Source organism: Numida meleagris, chromosome 5, assembly GCF_002078875.1.
Source record: "Numida meleagris isolate 19003 breed g44 Domestic line chromosome 5, NumMel1.0, whole genome shotgun sequence".
NCBI classification, from domain to species: domain Eukaryota; kingdom Metazoa; phylum Chordata; class Aves; order Galliformes; family Numididae; genus Numida; species Numida meleagris.
Window position 1 is genome coordinate 4,576,690 of NC_034413.1, and position 19,666 is coordinate 4,596,355.

Genomic DNA, 19,666 nt, shown 5'->3' on the forward strand with positions numbered 1-19,666 from the left:
AGGCTTGTCCGTATCTGTATGTGATTCAGTTTTACAAGGCAGGTTGCTGGGCAAATCTGGATGAAACTTTTTATTTAACATGATTTCTGTGGATAAAAAGGGCCTTCACTGACTTGTGTTGGAAATTCTCTCCTTTCCCTCTTTCTTCTTTTTCCTCCTTTCCTTCAACCTTCGCAGAGCCGCCAACCAAATACCAAATCTCTCAGCCAGATGTACACTCAGCACTTCCAGGAGAACCACTTGAGTTGCGCTGTCAATTGAAAGACGCCGTCATGATCAGTTGGACTAAGGATGGGGTCCCTTTGGGGCCCGACAATAGGACAGTGATTATTGGGGAGTACTTACAAATTAAAGATGCTTCACCCAGAGATTCGGGCCTCTATGCTTGCACTGCTGTTAGGACCCTAGACAGTGATACTCTGTACTTCATTGTAAATGTTACAGGTGAGTGAGCTAAACACAGGTTTTGCATGTAGAAGCTGTAAAATGTCATATAAAGATATATAATAATATAACTTGAAACAGTCCAGTCGGGCAAAGAAAGCTTAGCTGAGTTCTGTAGTTGAGGTATTCCGGGTATTTTCCCCTTTGTCCTCATTCTAAAATGGCACTGGTTTGTATATACAACTTCTGCTTCATGGGGTCTATACTAATAGCTGCCGAGCAGCCCTCTGTTTTATGCCTCTATGACAGGTTTAAATTGTAGAGTTGCTGTTATGATGATAAAACCAGTAAAATGAATATGAGGTTTTTTTTTCCCCCCCAGTCCGAAGAGAAAAAAGGCTGTCCTGCATCCTTTTACCCTGCTTTGTTTGGAGACAAATTGCTCTCAAGACACTCAGTTCTGGTCAGCTGAATGTCTCAAAGAGAAACAAAGCTTTTTCAGTCCAAAGATTTTTGGAGTTAACAAGCTCTCTTTGGAAACTTTTGTAGCGTTTAAGGTTTATTAGGTAGTTTTGTTAGAATTTCTTAAGAATAACACATTCGTGCATTTTCTTTTTCTATAACTGCTGCACAACTAACGTAACTTCTCTTCTTGGTAGATAACATAAGATGTAGTGCAGTGGTTTATTTGTCTGTAAAATACTCTGTTTTAAAGTCTTGGTTATTTTTAATGTGCAGATGCTCTTTCTTCTGGGGATGATGAAGATGACAATGATGGGTCTGAGGACTTTGTGAATGACAGCAACCAGATGAGTAAGTAACAGCACGCTGCCGGAGGTGCCTGGCAAGATAAGCTCTACATGGAAAACAACGTCCAGTTTCTTGCACTCCTGCCTTCCGAGCTTCTCGATTGTTAACTGCATGTGCTATCAACTAGTGGTGTCTTTTGTCCTCTTGCATTTTCTGTTTCTCCTGGTTCATAATTTGGAAGAAAAAGAAAAAAATAAACTAATATTCTTTTAAACACGCTTTCCTGGTCTGTACTTTCTGTCTCCCTTCTTGCTCGCATCTCTGAAGTTTCCTGTCTTCCTAAATTGAAGTTTGGTCTTTATCTGTTTTAATTAATCTTTGAGAACCTTAACTTTCTCTGAATCTGGGCTGAAATCTAGAAGAAGCAAAGCTCCAACTCGCTTCGTTAAAAGGTGATGCGGAAGCCTTAAAAATGAAATGGAGGTTTTTCTGAGGCAAATCTCTCAGTCCTTAACCTAGGCAGAAATCTCACTGGAGAGAATGGATTTGGAGACAATAGTTTTGTTGGTTGTTTTTTTTTTTGTTTTTTTTTTTTTGTCTGCAAAGGACCTCAAAGTTCATCACAAATAAGGCAATCTCTCACTAAAACCACATTTTGTGTTACTTACGCATGATGGAAATGAGGCTAAAAGAGTCTTAAACCTAGCTGGATGTTAAACTTCAATCCCTTTGGAGAATCTGGAAAGCTATTAATAGGTTCTAAATAGAACAGTCGCTAAGAAAAAAAGAAAGTAAAATTCATATTGGTTCCTTATGCCCCCGTGCACCACTGCAAAATCCCCTTGGGTGACTGATAGTTTGCTACTACTCGTGCTTTGGAAAGTCAATAACACAAAAAACTTGAAAGTCCTCTGTTAGAGATGTCAGCTGGTTGCAGAAGCAGTAGCCAGCAGCATGTTTGCTCTGTGGACGTGTTAGTGACTGGCAGTGATACTATATACTTGAAGCACTTGTTCGGATGAAGGAGCACGTGCCTTATTTCAGCTACCCTAGTTAGTTACTATTGTATACGACTGCCCTGCTCTGAAGCTGTGAAACATTAGATGCTATTTAAAGTGATATAAGCAGTTAGCTGCCGGCGTGGCCCCTGCCATCTGTTAGTGCATTACCCCAGTCTGATGCACAGGTGCAGCTTGAAGTGGCCGGGGTTAAGCAGCTGTAGGCTGCTCGGACAAAGGAATGCGGTGGCAGAGATCATTGGTGAGTTTGGATAGGGGACATTGCTTTTAAAAGAAATCGTATGGGCAAAACCCCAAGCCCAGGCAATGTTAGTGTTCCTCTGAAAAGGGCTTGTGGGGAGGAGCTGCTTTTAGGAAACATCCCTGTATCTGTTATCGCTTCAGAGCTTTTTTGGTGCCTGTCGGAAAGGGGCTTGCAGTATTTTCAGAACACAGTGGTGCTTAGGAGCTTTGGAGATGAACTGTGAGCAAATGGATTTCGGAAGCACATGTAGCAAGATAAAAAGGCAAGGACCTGATTTCAAGGCAGCCGTGTGATGTAGCCATTCCTTGCCTTTCACAGGATGGGGAGAACTACCCTGTGGTGTCTCCTGGAACACTGCTGATACTCTGGTAATACAAGCATCATTTTGAGCTACTGCAAGTCTGTCTTTATTCAGGAGCTGGTGGAAGGACACTGACAAGTTCTGCTTGCTGGGGATGGGCTGAGTGCTTTAGCAGGGGTCAGTCACACTTTCCCTGCTCGGGATGAAAGCTGCCTCTGAAGCGTGACTCTTCAGGCTTCTCAGGTTGTGGGGAGCATGCAAACTCTTGCAGGGTGGAGCTGAGGCAACACCAGCTGGGTAGATGGCTCCTAAGCAGAGCATTTCCCAGACAAGTGCTCATAAGAGTGCCCTTCACAAGGTGCCTGCAGACTGCTGGGTCCCCTTGGGAGCTGCAGGTGGGCGCAGGGTGCAGCCCAGCCTTCCTTCTGCTGTACAAGAGCTCAATGGGAAGCGTGGGAGCCAGAAAAAAGATTGTGGCACCGCATTCCTGCACACAGTCTGTTTTCAATGAAAAGTTGCATCAGCACAACTCAGTTGGATTAATACAACTTTGCTGAAAGATGATTGTGATTTGGCATGATCGGAACTGTCTGAAAGTTAGGGGTGGGACTCAATTTGATCCTTTTGCAAACTGCTGAAGCTTGCCTGTCTGATACCTTCTAAGCCTTCCCATCAACATTCCTAGGCATTCCTCTTACAGATTTTATGTTGCACCTGAAAGGCCACGTCTAATTTAAGAAATGGCGTTGCGAGACTGAAAAATGAATGTGGAGCTGAAGAGTAGTCTAAGTCCATGCTGAGAGTGTCATGGGGCAGTGCTGTGCAATGGTCGAAGTTCCCTTCCCACCTTCCTGCTGTTGGGCAGAGCCTGGCAAAGTCAGGATCCCACCAGTCGCTGGTTGCTGCTCCTTGAGAGAGGAGCTCCTTAAGTGTTTCCTGAATCAGGGTTTAAGCATTGCAGATCTAAAACCATTTAACTGATGATTTGCATGCAAATTACAGCTGTGATCATTAAGGATAAGCAATGGAAATTGGCCTGGTTATGCCTTTAGTGAGGGAAACAAAAGGCTATGGTCTTCAAAGGTTGTTGCTTTTTGATGGAACAATTCTGATAAAGTCCAGCTGTCTTGGCATGTTAATTATAATGTGATGAGGCAGGAAATGGATGCAGTGCCTTCCATGGGAAGCTGAACCTTGGCATCCTCATTCCTGCATATTTAAACCCAAAGCAAACCTTTTAGAACTGTTTTATTTACGAGTGGAAGTATTCTTTTAAGCTTTTAAAGAATTTTTCTTTGTTACAAATGTATTTACTGAGGCCAAGGTTTTCAAATGCAGGCGGAAATACGGCCTATGCTTCAAGGCTGCTCCAAAACACAACTGCTCCTGGAGGACAGAAGGTGTAGGTGCTCAGGAACCTGCTCTCAGGAGACGAGGGCACTCACGTGCACACGTGTGTATTCGTTCAGCCATTTGGCCTGTGTGTATTTTTAAGTAAAAGGCATGCATAGCAGATTTCACACTGCGTTTGGTGTCCTCCTAGCCTGACAGATATCTTAACTGTCTGAAAAAAACAGTGCGGTAGATTTGTTCCAGACTGCATCCTGAATAGCTTTTTATTACTTCCAGCTTTTGTTGAAGTGATTAGTGCTCACAGGGAAGGTGCAGGGCTGGTTCCACTGCAAAACCAGTCCTCTCTGTCCATAAAACGGCTGTGCTGGATGCTCAGTTCTCCCCCTAGTGAGGTGCCTCCGCCTGGTGCCGTAGGGCCCTTTCCATGGGTGTAGGCCTAGACTTCTTATCCCAAAGCTAAGGGCTGCCCACCATCAGTTCTTACTGGTGGTGGTGCTTTGTTGGTGCTTGTTGCCTTGTCATCATGGGGATTTTGAGAGGTGGTCCTAACTGCAGTCCTGGTGCAACCACATCCGTGTCAGCACGGCCTTGTCGAGGCCTGCCAGCAGTAGTTTGCCGGGGACCACAGGGTAGCCCTGAGGATGCTTCTGTTCTGCCTTGAACTCTGGTCAGGTGACGGGAAACGTATGGCTTTTTTTTTTTTTTTTCCTTATCATCCTTTAAACAATTTCTTCTGGGCCAAGCAATGGTAAATTGGCACTAAGAACAAAAAGTATCTAAATGTAATCCACATGCTGTGCTTTTCATGCCTTGAAGAATTTCGGAAAGGATAAAACAAGGTTCAAATTCATCAGATCCTGCAGAGTGGAAACCCGCTCAAGGGAGCAGCAAAAAATTGGATGCTGCCTAGAAGTGTTTTTTAATTAAAGGTCAAATACAATTGCACTAAAAACCTCGGGGTGACTTGGTGTGGTCATTCCAGGTGCCCTGAATGGCTCAAGGTGCTCCTCAGGCGGGGTTGGAATGGACTACTCTTCTAGTGCTTTGTATTAGATGCGTTCAGAAAAAAAAAAAAAAAAAGAAATTCTGAAGTGGTCCCCTGGGCTGCCTAATTTCAATTTCACATGCAGGAGATTTGCCTGATTAGATGTAATGTATTTGCAGTGGAGTGCAGTGAGGGTCAGCAGGATATTTTCTTCGCTAATGAGAGCTCTAAAAGCGATCAGGAATTCCCACCCCTTCCCCTGCTGCTCACTGCCGCTGCCTATGGGGCTGGCACTGGTGTTAGTGGGAGTTTCTCCCAGAGGTGTATCCCTTGTCCTGTTAGCAGGGTGGCATGTTGCAGAGATGGTCTGTAAGGGGCCAGCCCTTGCTGGTATGTGCTGGTACACTACATTTATTCTTCATTTTAGCAAATCTGAGTAGATCTGCTCTCAAAACAAAAGCAGAAAAAGTGCTTTTAGGTTTTGTTAAGTTCATCTTGAACAAAGAACAACATGAAGAGAAAGACCACGCATCCCTGTAAGAAACCACAAGAGAAGTGTGAGTGTTTCAGTTTGTGGGTATTGCTGCGTTTCTTGTTTTCCTTAAACGTGCTGGTGAGCTGCCAATATGCATTGCTGGTACCTAGTGAAAAAGGGCAGGGTATCCTAAGTGTTCTCAGACAGTGGTTTCAGCATGTGATGTCTGTGTGTTTTTCTCAGAGTTCCCCTGTAATTCAGAAGCTCTACAGGGTATGCTGATGCGAGGCTTGTGCAAGGGAAAGCTTTCCAAGCACAGCTGTTGCTCCCAGCCTGGAGTTTCCCTCCCTCCCTCTCTCTGTGGCTGCTTCTCTTCATTCCTGCCAGCATCCTCCCAGCCTGTTCTCCGCTCCCACCTCTTCCATAGAGTGAAGTGTTTCTTCCCTGTGCATTTCTTGTATGTGAGGATTATCTGAGCACTTCTTTACAAGTTGTTTTTAACGGGTGGGGTAACAAGGGAATCATATGCAAGACAACCTGAGGATGGGCTGCACTGTAATGCGATACAAGCTGTTTCTTGTATGAAATACTTGCATGAAAACCTGGCTGCAGAAAGCAGCTTTGTTGTAGGATCTGCTCATTGATGGTCAAATCCTGACCCACTCACATGCCTTGATGCTGAGTTGTGTCCTACTGAGAGCTTCCCTTTGGGCTGGGTGCAGGCTGCAGAGCATTGCTGCCTCGGAGGGGTCGTGGAGCCTGAGCTTAGAGCTCCTGATTGCCCATGGGCGCTTCCTGAGCCATCAGTGCTTTGGACACATGCAAGCGTGTGGGATGGACGTGATGAGCAGGGACAGTGATTGCTGCAAAGCTTCTGGGTTAGAGGTGCCAGTTTGGGGAATAGAATCACTTAATGGTTCGGGTTGGAGGGACTTTAAAGGGTGCCTCGTTACAAGCCCCTGCAGGTGTAACACCTCCCACCAGGCTGCACAAAGCCCCATCCAGCCTGGCCTTGAATACCTCCAGGGATGGGGTATCCACTGCTTCCCTAAATCTACCCTCTTTTAGTTTAAAGTCATTACCCCTGGTCCTGTCACTGCACTCGCTGCTGAAGCGTCCCTCCTCATTTTTCCTGTAGACCCCTTTAGGTGCTGGAAATCCACAATGGTGTCCCCCTGCAGCCTTCACCAGGCTGAGCAAGCCCAGTTCCCTCAGCCTTTTTCCACAGGAGAGGTGCTCCAGCCCTCTGATCAACCTCATGGCCTCCTCTGGACCCTTTCCAACAGCTCCATGTCTTTTTTGTGCTGTGCTCTGAGATGAATACAACCAGTTAGGATGGTTGAGGATCTGACCTGCTATGGTTGACTATGTGGACGTTATGACCTGATATCGGTCACCTTATGTTGTTGCCCTGTGAGATGTGTTTACCCATCCAGGGAAAATATCCTTGTAATGTATCAGTACCAACCCGTAATTCTGCCTTCACCTCATACAGACCTAATGTAATTTGGTCTTTGCATGTAGTCTGTCATTCCTTTGGTTGGCTTTGTTTAAAGTCTTCTGTTGGTTTAATGTGATCCTGGTTTTAGCAAATAACATTAGCAGTAATTTTCCTTGCATTTCTAATTTGCTTTAGTCTGTGTAACAATTTCTTAGCGTGCTAGTTAAATTTCCAATAGTTACCTGATTTTCTGTTTTGATTACCTGCACAAATTTGCTTTGCTTTTCTACTTCATTAGTTTTAACTCTAATTGCCACTTCAGGCAAAAAAAAAAAAAAAAATCACTTATCGTTCTTAGCATCATTTTAAGACTTTCTTTTGGAATGTTTTCTTTATACAGAAAGAGATGTTGTTAAAGGATTTATTCCTGTATTTTCTATCCAGCTGTATTTTTATTTAGGGAGGGGGGCAGCAGGATTTCTGAGTTTACACTGATTGTAAGAACTGCTATAAATATTTGAGGAACGGAAGAGTTTATTTATAGTGGAGTGTAAGGCTGCTAATGAAGGAAATGAAACAGGGCTGAGAGAAATAGAGTTCTTTTTCTGGACCCCTCTAGTCCTAAAAATTCCACACTAATCTGATTTGCTTCGGGAAAATGCCATTGTAAAATAAATTAATGTTTCCTAGTGTTAAACAGATCTGGAATACTTAACTTTTTTCAGCTGTAATGGTGATATAACCAAAGCAATGTCAGGAAAGCACTGTGCAATGTAGCTGAAGTGGTGTGTGGGTCCAGAGCATGGGATGATCTTGGGTGTTTTGGGTAAAAATGTATTGGGTAAAAGAAAATGGGTGGACGTGTGTTCTGTTGTGCTGTGTTTGCCATTCCAGTACATGACAGAGGATTGAGGTTTCAGACAAAAGAGGCATTTTCCATGCTTCTCTGTGCTGGTACTCGTGCTGGTGGCCACAGGCTGGGCTAGGTAGTGGTGAGAAGTGAGTCAGAGCCAAAAGAACCTTTGGAGGACCTGGTAAAATGATCGCTCTGGGAAATACAGGCTCAGAGAGGCCTTGCTTTGTGCAGTTGTGTTGAGCTTCTCTGACCAAATGAGCTTCAGCAGTCTTCTGGGGAAGAGAGTGGGAAATCCCTGCTAGGTCCAGCAGTCTGCTACATGACAAACTCTGTTGATGAGTTTTGCTGATCCATACCCCTCTCTGGTTAAGTTTTCAGAAATATATTCCATTTGCAAATAGATTTTAATGGCTTCTCAACAGATTAATCAGCTTTGCCGTGTCGCTCTGTGAGCTTTAGCTTCTAGGCAGACAGTTGTGTTTATCCCCATTTAGATGGGGAGAAGGTTAAGGCTGAGGCTTCGAACAGTTCTTCTGCCTTTGTTCAGCTTCAGAACTGGGCTCAGAGAATTCAAAGTTTGCTGAGTACTTGCAGTAACTCAGATGGGGATTCCCTGAACAGTGGAGTCTGCTGAAAGCTTGGTCCCTCTGTCTTACTCAACATCCACAAAGTGAGGAATATCTGTGGTTAATTATTGGAATTTTCTCATAAATTACATATTCAAGGCTGCAGACTGAGCTGTTTGCAAAACTCTGATCAACACTTGCAGCAGATGATTTCCAGTCCTGTACTCTTCCTAGAACACACTGTCCGCACTAAAACTAAAACAAATGCAGCTTCCACCCATGGAAGGGGCTGGACGGGGATGTTGGGTGCCAAGCACTGACGTTTCTGGATGTTTCTCCTTGCAACAGGGGCACCCTATTGGACACATACAGACAAAATGGAGAAAAGGTTACACGCAGTGCCAGCAGCAAACACTGTCAAGTTTCGTTGCCCAGCTATGGGAAACCCAACACCAACCATGAGATGGCTGAAAAATGGGAAAGAATTTAAACAAGAACATCGTATTGGCGGCTATAAGGTAAGATCTCATTAAGTTGTTTTGCAATTTCTGTTCTTGACCAATGCTGAAAAAAAAAAGAAAACAACAACTTGCTGAAGTCAACAGAAAATCTTTCAGTGGGCTTGGATCAAATTTAGAAGCAAAAAAAATCATAATTGTTTTCTTCTGAGGAAGGGTGGGTGGTTTCTTTGGCTGTTACTGAGCTTTAATTCTAATTTTTTTTCTAACATTCAATAGCAGTGCAACTAACGATTATTTATAAAGACTTATTTGGGAAACTAAAGACTGACACGGCAAAATGCAGTAAGATCTGAAGATTCTGCTTCATTCATTTTCAGCTGCACTGTTACAGCCATGACCATCCGCAGCGGTGGTTATAGGCAGTTTAATAACAGAAGGGTCGGAAGTCAAAAGTTATTATTTTCTATAGAGTTTATGGTCTGTGAAACTGAAATGGGAAGCAGGATTTGAGGGAAAGTAACAACAATTACTTAGAAGAGTTTGTTTGAATTTTAAATAGCTTCAGATTAGATGTCTCATTCGAAGCTGGTGGTTACTGATTATGAGAGCGGTTCAGGAAGGCCAGCTCGTTCTCTGGCTTAGTGCACGGACCTTTAACCTCCAGGTATCTGCCTCAGTCAGGTCAGAAGTCAGAATGGGGTCATCTTATCCCAGGGAATGGCAGCTCAACGCTTGGATGCCAGGTTGCTGTTCATGCATGCGCTGTGCCATCCTATGCCAGATTTCTGAGCCACCCTTATCTCCTTTATGGGCTTTCTGTCCACGCCCCTGGTACCTCATACAAATCTTAGATGAGAAGTTTCTGAGTTTGACTCGCTTTGTGTCATGGTTGTAAGCTGCAATCTATTGCTGCGGAGCCCAGAGCAACCTGCAGCCATCGCCTCACGGTCCAGGTGCTGAGCTTTGTGGTGCCTGGATGGAACAAGCGTGGATGTTCCTTCGTCTGCTGTTGATTCAGATCCTGCTCATTACAAAAAATGTTTTCCAGTGCAGAGGAGGACAAGCCATAGCCTCCTTTCCTCTCTAACTAGATTTACTGTAGAAAGTGTCAGTTTTTCCAACGTTTGTGTTAGCAGAGAGTGAAGCCCAGAAAATCTCCCTGCGCGAACGCTAATTATCCAAGTAGACTTTTCCATCTATTTGCTTACACCATAAATTGCTGTTGCTTATGAGTGTACACCTGGCAGCACCTTCTGCCTTTCATAATATTACGGAGTGTTAACGAATTGGCCACAATTCAGTGGTTTTCACCTTTCTCACAGTGCTTATTTAAAGAAAAATAAAAATCCAATTAAAAAAACTCTTAATCCTGTCTTGGAAAATAATAGTAACCGCTTCAGTACGGGCTTGAGATGTTGTTTGAGCACTCTGCATCTCATGAAGGGGAAAATGCAGATATCACACTTGAAAACCATGAAGGGAAGCCTTGTGAGGCAGGACAGAGATACCTGTCTCTGCTTTGGGAGAGAGGTCTGGTGCTGGCCTGGGCAAGAGACCTGGGTGAGCTCATTCCTGCTCTATGGTAGACGCACGTAAAGCGGCGCAAATTAAATTTTTGGTCATGTGTATTAAATGTGTACAATTTCCTAGGTACATATGCGCTCTGGAAAGAAACTACAGAAGTCTTTTTCTAAAGCCAGCTGGATAGTGAAGTATATACCTATAATTCTAAATCATAAAACTTCTTACATCTCTTCAGTCTAAAGGAAGAAGAGAGGGCACACAGCTGTGGATTTTAGGCCTTCTTGTTGCTCATAAATGCATCAGCTATAAAATGGGCTGGAAGCATTTGCTTATCATTGTCATTCTGCTAACCAAGTCCAGGTATATTCCAGATTCTTTTGGTGTTTTGAGGAACCGTGCTTCTAAGGTGGAAATATTTTCAGTGGATGACTCCTAAAGAATGAGGCCTCCAGAGCTGCTGGACACTGTGTCCTTTATTTGTTGGAGAGTGAGGTCACTGCAGGCTTGCTCAAAATGACTGGGGAATAAGGAGAATTGTATTTTCTCGACAGCTCTGTGCTGACATGTTTTCTGCAAAGGAATCCTCAGAAGAGAGTTAGTCTTCCTGTATTGGCCCACGTGCAGCCGGCTTTAACAGCAGCCCAAAATATTTCTTGTACACCAGCTTGTCTTAAGCCTAGGCATTGCAGCTTGTAAAGTTCTTCTGCCATAGACCTTCATACAGAAAATACTTTCAGCAAACAGAATAGCGTGAACCAAATGTGGCCATATCTGCCATTACCACATGACTTAATGCTTCCTTTTGGAAGGGGCTTTAAGAACAAAGGGAAGGAAGAAGTGAAGTTGTCCAGTAAACCACCAGCCACCTCTCTCCTGCTGCTTTGAGCCACGATATCTCTCCTTTGTATGCTCTGTATCGCAATCAGATAGCGGTCTGTAGCACTTTGTCCCTCTGTCTGGGGAATGTCTTGAGTCAATTTACATTCAGGCAGGCTAGCAGAAGGGTGTATGTGCTAGCCAAGATAGCTCCCAGTGCGAAATTCCTCTGCCGTGACTAATTCTGGGTGGTGAAATTCAAAATTGACCCTTCTGTTTTTTCAGAGCGTATCTGAACTTCCTGCAGTAAGGAGGAGAAGATTGGTTATTGAATTTCTAAACACCTTGTTTATTATTTTTTTAATGCCGCCTCAAGCGTGGTGGTGATTCTTGCTTGCGTGTTTTAAGGTATTTTATGATTTTTTAGAGTGAATGCTCTAAACCCTCTTTGTGAGAATACAGCAGCCTTCACTTTTCTCTATACACCACCCGGAAAGTAAATGTACTTCTATCAGTGGACACTGTTTAAGTATTAACAGGTGTGTGTTTTCACATATGCCTTTTGATAAGCTTCATCCCTACAGTGGTCTTTTCCGCATTTAAATTCAGCCATGTACATGTGGAGTAAAAGAAGGAATGCTGACTCCTTAGGAACTGCAGAAACCTGTGGCTTTCCTGTGGATATTCCGTGCTTGTTCTCATTCCCTGAGCAATACCCGTTTGTCTGAACTGTGCAGATTTTGTGGGGAAATGGATTTTGGTTTCTGACCTTTTTTCTTTGAAATTCGTTTAATATTGACCCATTTGTACTTTTTTTTTTTTGTTAGATGAAAACTTTTAATGGTGTATCTAGTTACTGAGATTATTTTATTACTAAAATTAAATAATTGTCCACAATTTTTGCATATGCAAAAAGCAAAATATTTCTATGAAAACTTCCTTGCCCATTGAATTTTGATTCCAGTTAGGTTTGCTCACCACCAAGTTATGTTTAAAAGATAGCTGTATATATTTCACATCGGTGACTTAGTTTAAAAATTGAATTATTTGGAGAGACTGGAAGGATTGGTTAAGAATTTCATGGAGAAGATTGCCCAAAAAAGCATCTCAGTGATTTGCCAGATGAGTCAATACCGGATTTTCAGTGGTCTTCCATTACTTACAGGGAGCTTATAAACAGGAGATGGACATTTGCCAGTCTGATAGTGACTGGGCTGTGCAGAGAGCTGTGGGTGCCCCATCCCTGGAGGTGCCCAAGGCCGTGGATGGGGCCCTGAGCAGCCTGAGCTGTCCCCACAGCAGGGGGTTGGAACAGGGTGGGCTTTAGGGTTCCTTCCAACCCAAGCCACTCTGTGACTCAGAATGAGGGGTCCAGTTTGGGAGTCTTTGTTGGGAGAAGCTGCCCTCATCACTGGCTGATGCATTCAACTGGGCTTTGCAGTGCTGCACTCATACGCAGAAAGCAATCAGCCAAAGCTGAATCTAGCTGAATCCAGATTCACAGCATAAATCCAGTAGTATGATAATCTGTCATAAATGTTTTATGGCTTTTGCAGCAGTTATTTAGCTTAAACTAAAGAGACTTCAGGTTTTTTTTTTTTTAATGTAAAAACATCTCTTGCAACTCATTAGATTTGCTGAATTACTACTTACTGGAATTGCAAGAAGGGAAATTACACAAAAAGCTTCTAATGTTTCCATGTAGTATACGCACTTACTAGAAGTAAGATACTTTCCTATTGAATGCTACACAACTTCTTGTGTTTTCCTAGCAGTTAATTGCTTACAGCTTGTTATATTTTTTGTTTTAACCTTTCCGGAACTATGTTCTATCCTTTCTGTTTTGTGATCGAGTAAGTTAAAAACACTTGTTCTAATTCTGAATTTATAAATTTGTAATATGTAATGGCAAAAAAAAAAAACAACTTTGATCAAGTCTCACCCAAAACAGCTCATACATTAGTAAAATATTGATTGACCAATGTTCTACAGTAATTCTTTGTGAGCAAACGCTGACTTAGTATTCTATTATCTCCTTATTCAATCAATAAACTGTTTCTATCTTGTTAAACTTATTTCTAAGCTCCTGATGCTGTGAAAAGAAAAAAAAAAAACAACCATCCATGTATTGTTTTGATGCCTAGCACCAAAAGGGGGAGCTGGGGCTGGAGATCCTGGGGTCCTGTTATCACACACCCTGCAATGCTTTGGTTAGCATCCATGCCCTCCACCAGGTGCTGTGGGTTCACCAGCATTTTATTTGCTTTTCCAAGCCCACATGGCCAGTCAGGACTCCTAAGCTTTGGAGTGAAGGCATTTTTACTTACACTGTTGGCAGCAGCCCTGAGCAGCCCCTTCCTGCTGGGTAAGGACGTACAGAACAGCAGAGCAAGAAGCAGGGTTTCAGACCTGCAGTTGTGATGATCTTTCAAGAGTGTATAGTTACTGGAAGTGTTGCTGAACGGTCAATAAATTTTTCTGGTGTACTGCACTGAATTACTGCTTTCAATTTGGATGATTAAAATTACTGTACCAGACCGTGTTTTATTTTATTTGCTAAAATACATTACAGCTACACGATGTTAAGGTTTTTGAGCACTTTGTCAAATGGGTAATTCTGAAGCAAAGGAGCAACGGATAGCCAGAAGAGGTCATTTGGGGCCCTAATTTATGATGCAGAGAATATATATGTGTACGAGATGGCTCTGTATCCTTCCGGTATTGGGCTGGATCCTATTTTCTGTGAGAGCATTGCCAACGCTCCTTTTGAATTCAAATGGGAGCAGAACCAGCACCTTTAATACATTATGTCCAAGGACTGTGTGAAATAAGTGCATATTCTATTCTGTTTCAGCGAGGGTTCTCTTTCCAGTCATTTTTTGGGAGGTGCCACCATGTCTTCCAGCTGCAGTACCCTGTGGCATTAGGAGATATGATTCCTTGTGTCCCTGGGAGGGAGCCCAGGCACTGCCCTTCTGCACTTTGTTTCTCCAAAATGCAGGCTGTGTAATTGAGCTATCAGAGCAAAACACAGACCTGGATGTTAGGGGATCACATCCATCCCATGTTGCTCGTGGGTAGTTAATATTATCAGATGATTGTTTGGAGACAGATGGTTAATATCTGGAGGGTGTGAATTCGTGCTGGAGTGGATTGAGAGGTAAGCCTGGTAAGACAACTGCTGCTAATTGGCGCCGTTGTTTTAAGCTTGATAGAACTGGATGTGCACTGAAGGCTGAAGTGCTCAAATTAGGGCTGAGGGTACGTTTATAAAGGAGTACATGAAAGCTTCCACTGCTGTACCTGATCAGGCATAAAATAGAGTCCCGATGAACGCAGAGGAGACTAATTTTGAGCACGGACTACAAAAGATAGATTAACTAATTGCGGAACAGTTGTTTTGGAGGGGGAGAGGGGGATGATGTGCTGGGGAAGTGCTCAGTTTCTGTTTACAACCCTCCAGGTCCGCAACCAGCACTGGAGTCTCATCATGGAGAGCGTCGTCCCGTCCGACAAAGGAAATTACACGTGCATCGTGGAAAACCAGTATGGCTCCATCAATCACACTTACCACCTTGATGTTGTTGGTAAGTAATGCGCTGTCAAACACGTGAGGATGCTGCTATTTAATGGCCGAGTTTCTTTATAAAAGCATTTAAAGCTAAGCCAATAGATTTTACTTCATGTTGATGATTATTTCATGGCAGTCGGAAGATAAGAATTCACTGCATAAACAACTCCTGCATAACTTAATGTATTCATCTGTCTTAATCGTGTCTATAGGACTAATTACCTATGTCTTGGCAAAGCTGTAATATCTGTGCAAGGAAGCTCCTTGTAGTTGCTTGTTGCTGCGATATGCGTACGAGCAAATAGCAAATACTAATGCAGTTTTAAGTATTAGTGTTACAACTTAGTTTTTGCAGGTACAACTATGTTGGCACAAATTTTGTGCCAGTATACTCTTGGTGATCAGCCTTGGAGGGGTGTGGATAGTTATAATGAATCCACAGTTGTTGCTATCCAAAATAATCAGTCTGGCTGTCACAGCAGGACTTGGTAGTAGTACCTTTGGAGGTCTGACCTGCTGTTTCTGAAGTGTGTCTGAGTGGGCTGAGTCCCCAGCTCATGGGGCGATCTGAGCTTTGTAAGCTCTGGGAATGAACTAATTTTGGTCAGTACTGAAATTAAAAATGAATGTTATTACTGTAAACTGTTTCTGGCTGGTGACTGGCAGCCCGACTTGTTTTCTACAGTGAATCCTAATGTAAGTTTCAGTGTATTTGGCCAGAGCAGGACAAAGTTTTCATTTCCCTGTCTGCTGATTATTTTTACATGAATAAAAGTATGTCCCTTGCGTTATTTAGGACCACTTAAATCTGCAGAAATCCTAAATCTAAGGGTTTAGCCTTCGTGCCGCAGGAGAGGAAGGAGGGCATTTTGTGATGAGGATGCTGTCAGACTGGAGCCCCAGCACAGTCCCTATACATCGATGTTTTCAAAGCTGGTCTGAGCTCCCAGACTCACCTTTCCTTGTTTTTTAGGTAGTTAATGCTGAAAACAGCCTGAGAAATTTTACAGCATTGGCAGTATTTTGTCATCCTTGGTGGAGTGAGCCATGAACATCGTTGAGGTGAACCAAGTGGCTGGCAAAGCCATTTTTGCCTGAACGTTTGCTTAAACACCATTTATTGAGGGCAAAGCAATGGTGGCTGTCGGGGCAGGCAGGGCACAGTGCCCTGCATGCTGCTCATCCTGCCTGGCCTTACAGGGGGCAATGTCGGGATGAGCACCTGGGGACTTTTGGAAGTTCTTTGGAAATTATTTTGCTATTTTCTTAATCCTTTTGGGAATCAAGATTGGCTCAGCGTTGTTTTTGCTTAAAGCTGCACAAGAGGAAAAAGCCTCTTTTGCAATACTGGGATTTTTCCTTGCTCATGAGAAACTGATTAAAAATTCCCTTTCTTTCCCTTGTTCCTTTTCCTTGTTGCTGCCCCAGTCCCTGTCTGGCGTGCTTCAAGGTGACCATAAATTTCTTCACCCATTTTTTTTCTAGCAAATATGCTCATGGATGATGCGGTCACTTGAGCAAATATTTGTCAGAAGTTCTCTCACCTCCTCTCTCCCTTTGAGCCTTTTGAATGGCTCACGTTGAGGAATATTGTGCAGAAGTTTATTTTTCCTGGCTGTAAATTATAGTGACTTGTGTGAATGGGTGGAATGGCAATAAGGATGATGTCACTTAGTGAAATGTCTATTCCTTTCCTATAGAGAGGCAGAAACATAAATAGTGAGGTCAAATTCTTCAAAAGTGACTGGTGACCTGGGGTGCTGGGTACCCAGCTCGTGGCACCCAAAGGGCACTTGATTTTCCCTGGGGGAAAATTCACCCTTGGGCCCTAGGAGTTGGGAAAGCAAAAGTCAATTTTGCAGATCACAGCTGGCATTATGGAGCACAGCATGCTTTGTCGTTTCGCTCCCTTTTTGCATTCGTTTTGGTGTGTGAAAGGGTATCATTGTTAGTTTAATTTGAAAACATACATATAGGATTGTATACCCTAAGATAACTAATACTGTGGGTTGAATTTACTGAGAGTCTCTCAAGAGGTTCTGCACTGGGGCGTTAAGCTGAAAGGGGCATTGATGCTAGAGAGCTCAGCCATTTCAGTGTTGCTGAAAGCTTGCGATAATTGTGGAGGTTGGGCAAGAAATTGTTGAAGCAGTAAATTACAACAGGCAGAAGGGGAAACTCTGACAGTTTTCTAGTTAAGACAGTTCTACAGAAGTTAATTTTCTGGATTTTTTTTTTTCCTTTTTTCTCTCTCTTTTTTTCCTTTATATGAGTTTTCCATTCCCATAGGGCTGTAGAGAGTTATGGGTGTTTGTTTAGAGGCTATTGCACACGTAGACAACATCCTACAAGCTTCAGGTCATAATTTTAGGCCAGGTTGTGTGTGGAAAACTGTCAGTTGAAAGCCTCTGAAATTGCTTTTCCTACACGGTTTAACTGATTCCAGAGTTGATTAAGTGTAAGTAATAGCAAATGGTATTAAACATGGTAATGTATTATATGAACACAAGCGTCTGAATATATGGAGTAACGCAGAGAACCCTCTGATTATGTCACAGATTTGGGAAGTATCCCAGCAAAAATCCTGCCAAGTAATGACACAATGCTGGTTAGGAATATCCAGTATGACTTGATGCCAATAATTTTCCAAACCTTGAACTCTTTCGACAATTAAAAGCCTGGAGCCAGCAAGGCTGAGAAGTTTTTCAGTGCAAGTGTAGGTGTGAATTATTCTTGTTTTTACCTTGTAATTACTTGCAAGAACCCTCTTAAAACAGTCAACTCCGCTCAGATGGTCTTGTTCAAATTTACAAACTTGGCAAAGCGCTCGTACTGGATTTTTTACAATGCGAGTTAGAAAATGCTGAGGAATAAAGCAGTGAATTGTCGGCAGCCTCTCTTTGTAACAGCAAATGCTTGTCCACATTGACAATGCTAGGGAGAAACCATCCAGTGGAGTTGGGCAGGATGTTCTGTGCTGAGCGAGGTCATTCTTGAAGTGTTTGGGACACCCTCAAGGGCCCCTGCTCCTCGCCCTTCCTGTCTCCAGGCAGGGACTTGGGCTGCAGCTGTGCTGATGGCATCAGTGGCTAAGGGTGACCGTGCAAAATGCTGTTGGGAAGGAAGAGGAGCAGTCTCCAGATATTTATTGGAGTGCAACCCAGAGGCTTCAATTAATATCAGCTATTTGTTGCCCAAAGCAGCATGCCAGCGCACAGTAATTGCTTACAACCTAAATGCAGAGACTGGGAGAAGGAAATGTCACTGTCTGTTTTATAGATGTGAAAACCAGCTGCGGAGCAATGAAATTTCTTGCCCTGGGTCACAGAGGAAGCTGGTGGCAGAGCCAAAAACGAAGGCTGGTACTCGAATCCTTCTCCAACACCTTAATTAAAAGAATGTTCTTTCCCTTGTACAGTTCAGCCCATCAGCTGGTTTCTGCACACGGCTCAAGTGCCTTTCTATTCTTTCGTGTTTAATGGCAGGTAGAAACTCACAGTGTTATAGTAAGCTTGCTAATAGACTGACTCCGTTCTCATTAAACATATATAAAGTCAAACAGTCTTAAGGGAGAGTGCTTGAAAACTGTGGTTTTCACGTGTGAGTTGTATTGTAGTGAATCCGGGTTGTAGGAAGCAACGTGGGAATGCAGCCACTGAGACTCGTACATAATTAGATCACTGTTGGATTGCAATTATCGCTGGAGTACAATTTCAGCAGCGGCAGTTCTGCTTAAGCATGGAAGTAACTAATTGAATTTATATTTTAACAGCAAAAAAGGGTTAGTCTTTACCACGCATAGTGCAGGTAGCCATTTCTGTCCTATTTAATGTCATCATCCAGGGAAACAAAAGCTCGTTTTGGTTTCAGATGAAGTCCTGCACATTACCTCATTTACGGGGTCTTACAAGCAGCTGCCATGGCACGACGCATCTCCCAAGAATGTGGAGTAAGAAGACCCTGCTGTTTACTATAAAAGTGAACATAACTTGTCACAAATGTGTGTATATATTTTTAAAAGTCCTTTTGCAACAAGTTTAACTTTACTTTGAGCTTCTAGTTTGCCTGCTAGCCACGCCTTTGGCTCACATCATTAAGGAACGAGGTCCAGAGGCATTTTAGATGGCTCTCAGCTTAAACCTTGTGCCCCAGAAATTCTACATATGAGTGCTTTTACTGATGGCTGTGTAGAAAAGCACTTGTATTCTGAACCCTTGGAGGTTTAGAGGGCGTTAGAGTAAATTTTACTCATGCTTTTTATGGCGTGTTATTAAACAAACAAAATCTCATTAAAATGGAATCTTCTTTTTGCTCTTGATGCTTGTTCATTGTTTATATTTCCTTTAGTTTAGGCACAAGAAAAAAAAAAACTTTGCTTTTGTTTCTGGTCAGCTTTATTTTTGGGTTTTCCTGTGCTCTTAAAGGCTCTTGCTGTGAGCATGGAATGGATGAATTTTTTTTTTTTTAACGACATGTTTCCACTTTGTCATTCCTGAATTCGTAAAAACATATGCACTGTTATTTGTTCTCACCAAGACTTGTTTTGTCAAAATGAAATTCAGAATTAGTTTGTTCCTTAATTTCCAAAGAATTATTTTTAGCAGTCAGGTTACATCTGAAGAGAACTGACAGCGGCTGAACGCGTGCCTCGTGCGTTGCATCACTCTTGCCTGGCAGGAGTTAAATGTAGGTATTGCGACCAAGCCCAAACTTGTGCTTCTGGCAGCTGGATTTGTAGTTGTTGCTGCTCCTCATGGGGACAAGCTTTGGCTTGACATCCTCACCCAGCTGCCTGCGGCCTGTGGCATGATGAGACAGGGGCTGCAAGCGTGCAGGTATCCCTGCTGTTGCCTGCCCTTGGGTGTTTGGTTAGGCCGAGAGGGAAGAAGATTTTATTTTGTGTACCGATAAGGCTGAGCG

General features: G+C 43.1%; 1 protein-coding gene across 12 annotated transcripts in view; it reads left to right on the plus strand.

The window, feature by feature from the left end:
- The window catches only part of FGFR2 (fibroblast growth factor receptor 2), a 78,053-nt gene that overhangs the window by 18,114 nt on the left and 40,273 nt on the right, over positions 1 to 19,666 (plus strand). For 7 of the 12 annotated variants that reach the window (XM_021397742.1, XM_021397736.1, XM_021397741.1 and 4 more), the window contains exons 3-6: positions 178 to 444; positions 1,123 to 1,197; positions 8,723 to 8,892; positions 14,639 to 14,762. In XM_021397742.1, the coding sequence (XP_021253417.1) occupies positions 178 to 444; positions 1,123 to 1,197; positions 8,723 to 8,892; positions 14,639 to 14,762 (636 nt within the window). The remainder of the gene's footprint in view (positions 1 to 177; positions 445 to 1,122; positions 1,198 to 8,722; positions 8,893 to 14,638; positions 14,763 to 19,666) is intronic. The other 5 variants (XM_021397747.1, XM_021397745.1, XM_021397746.1 and 2 more) reach the window with 2 other exon arrangements.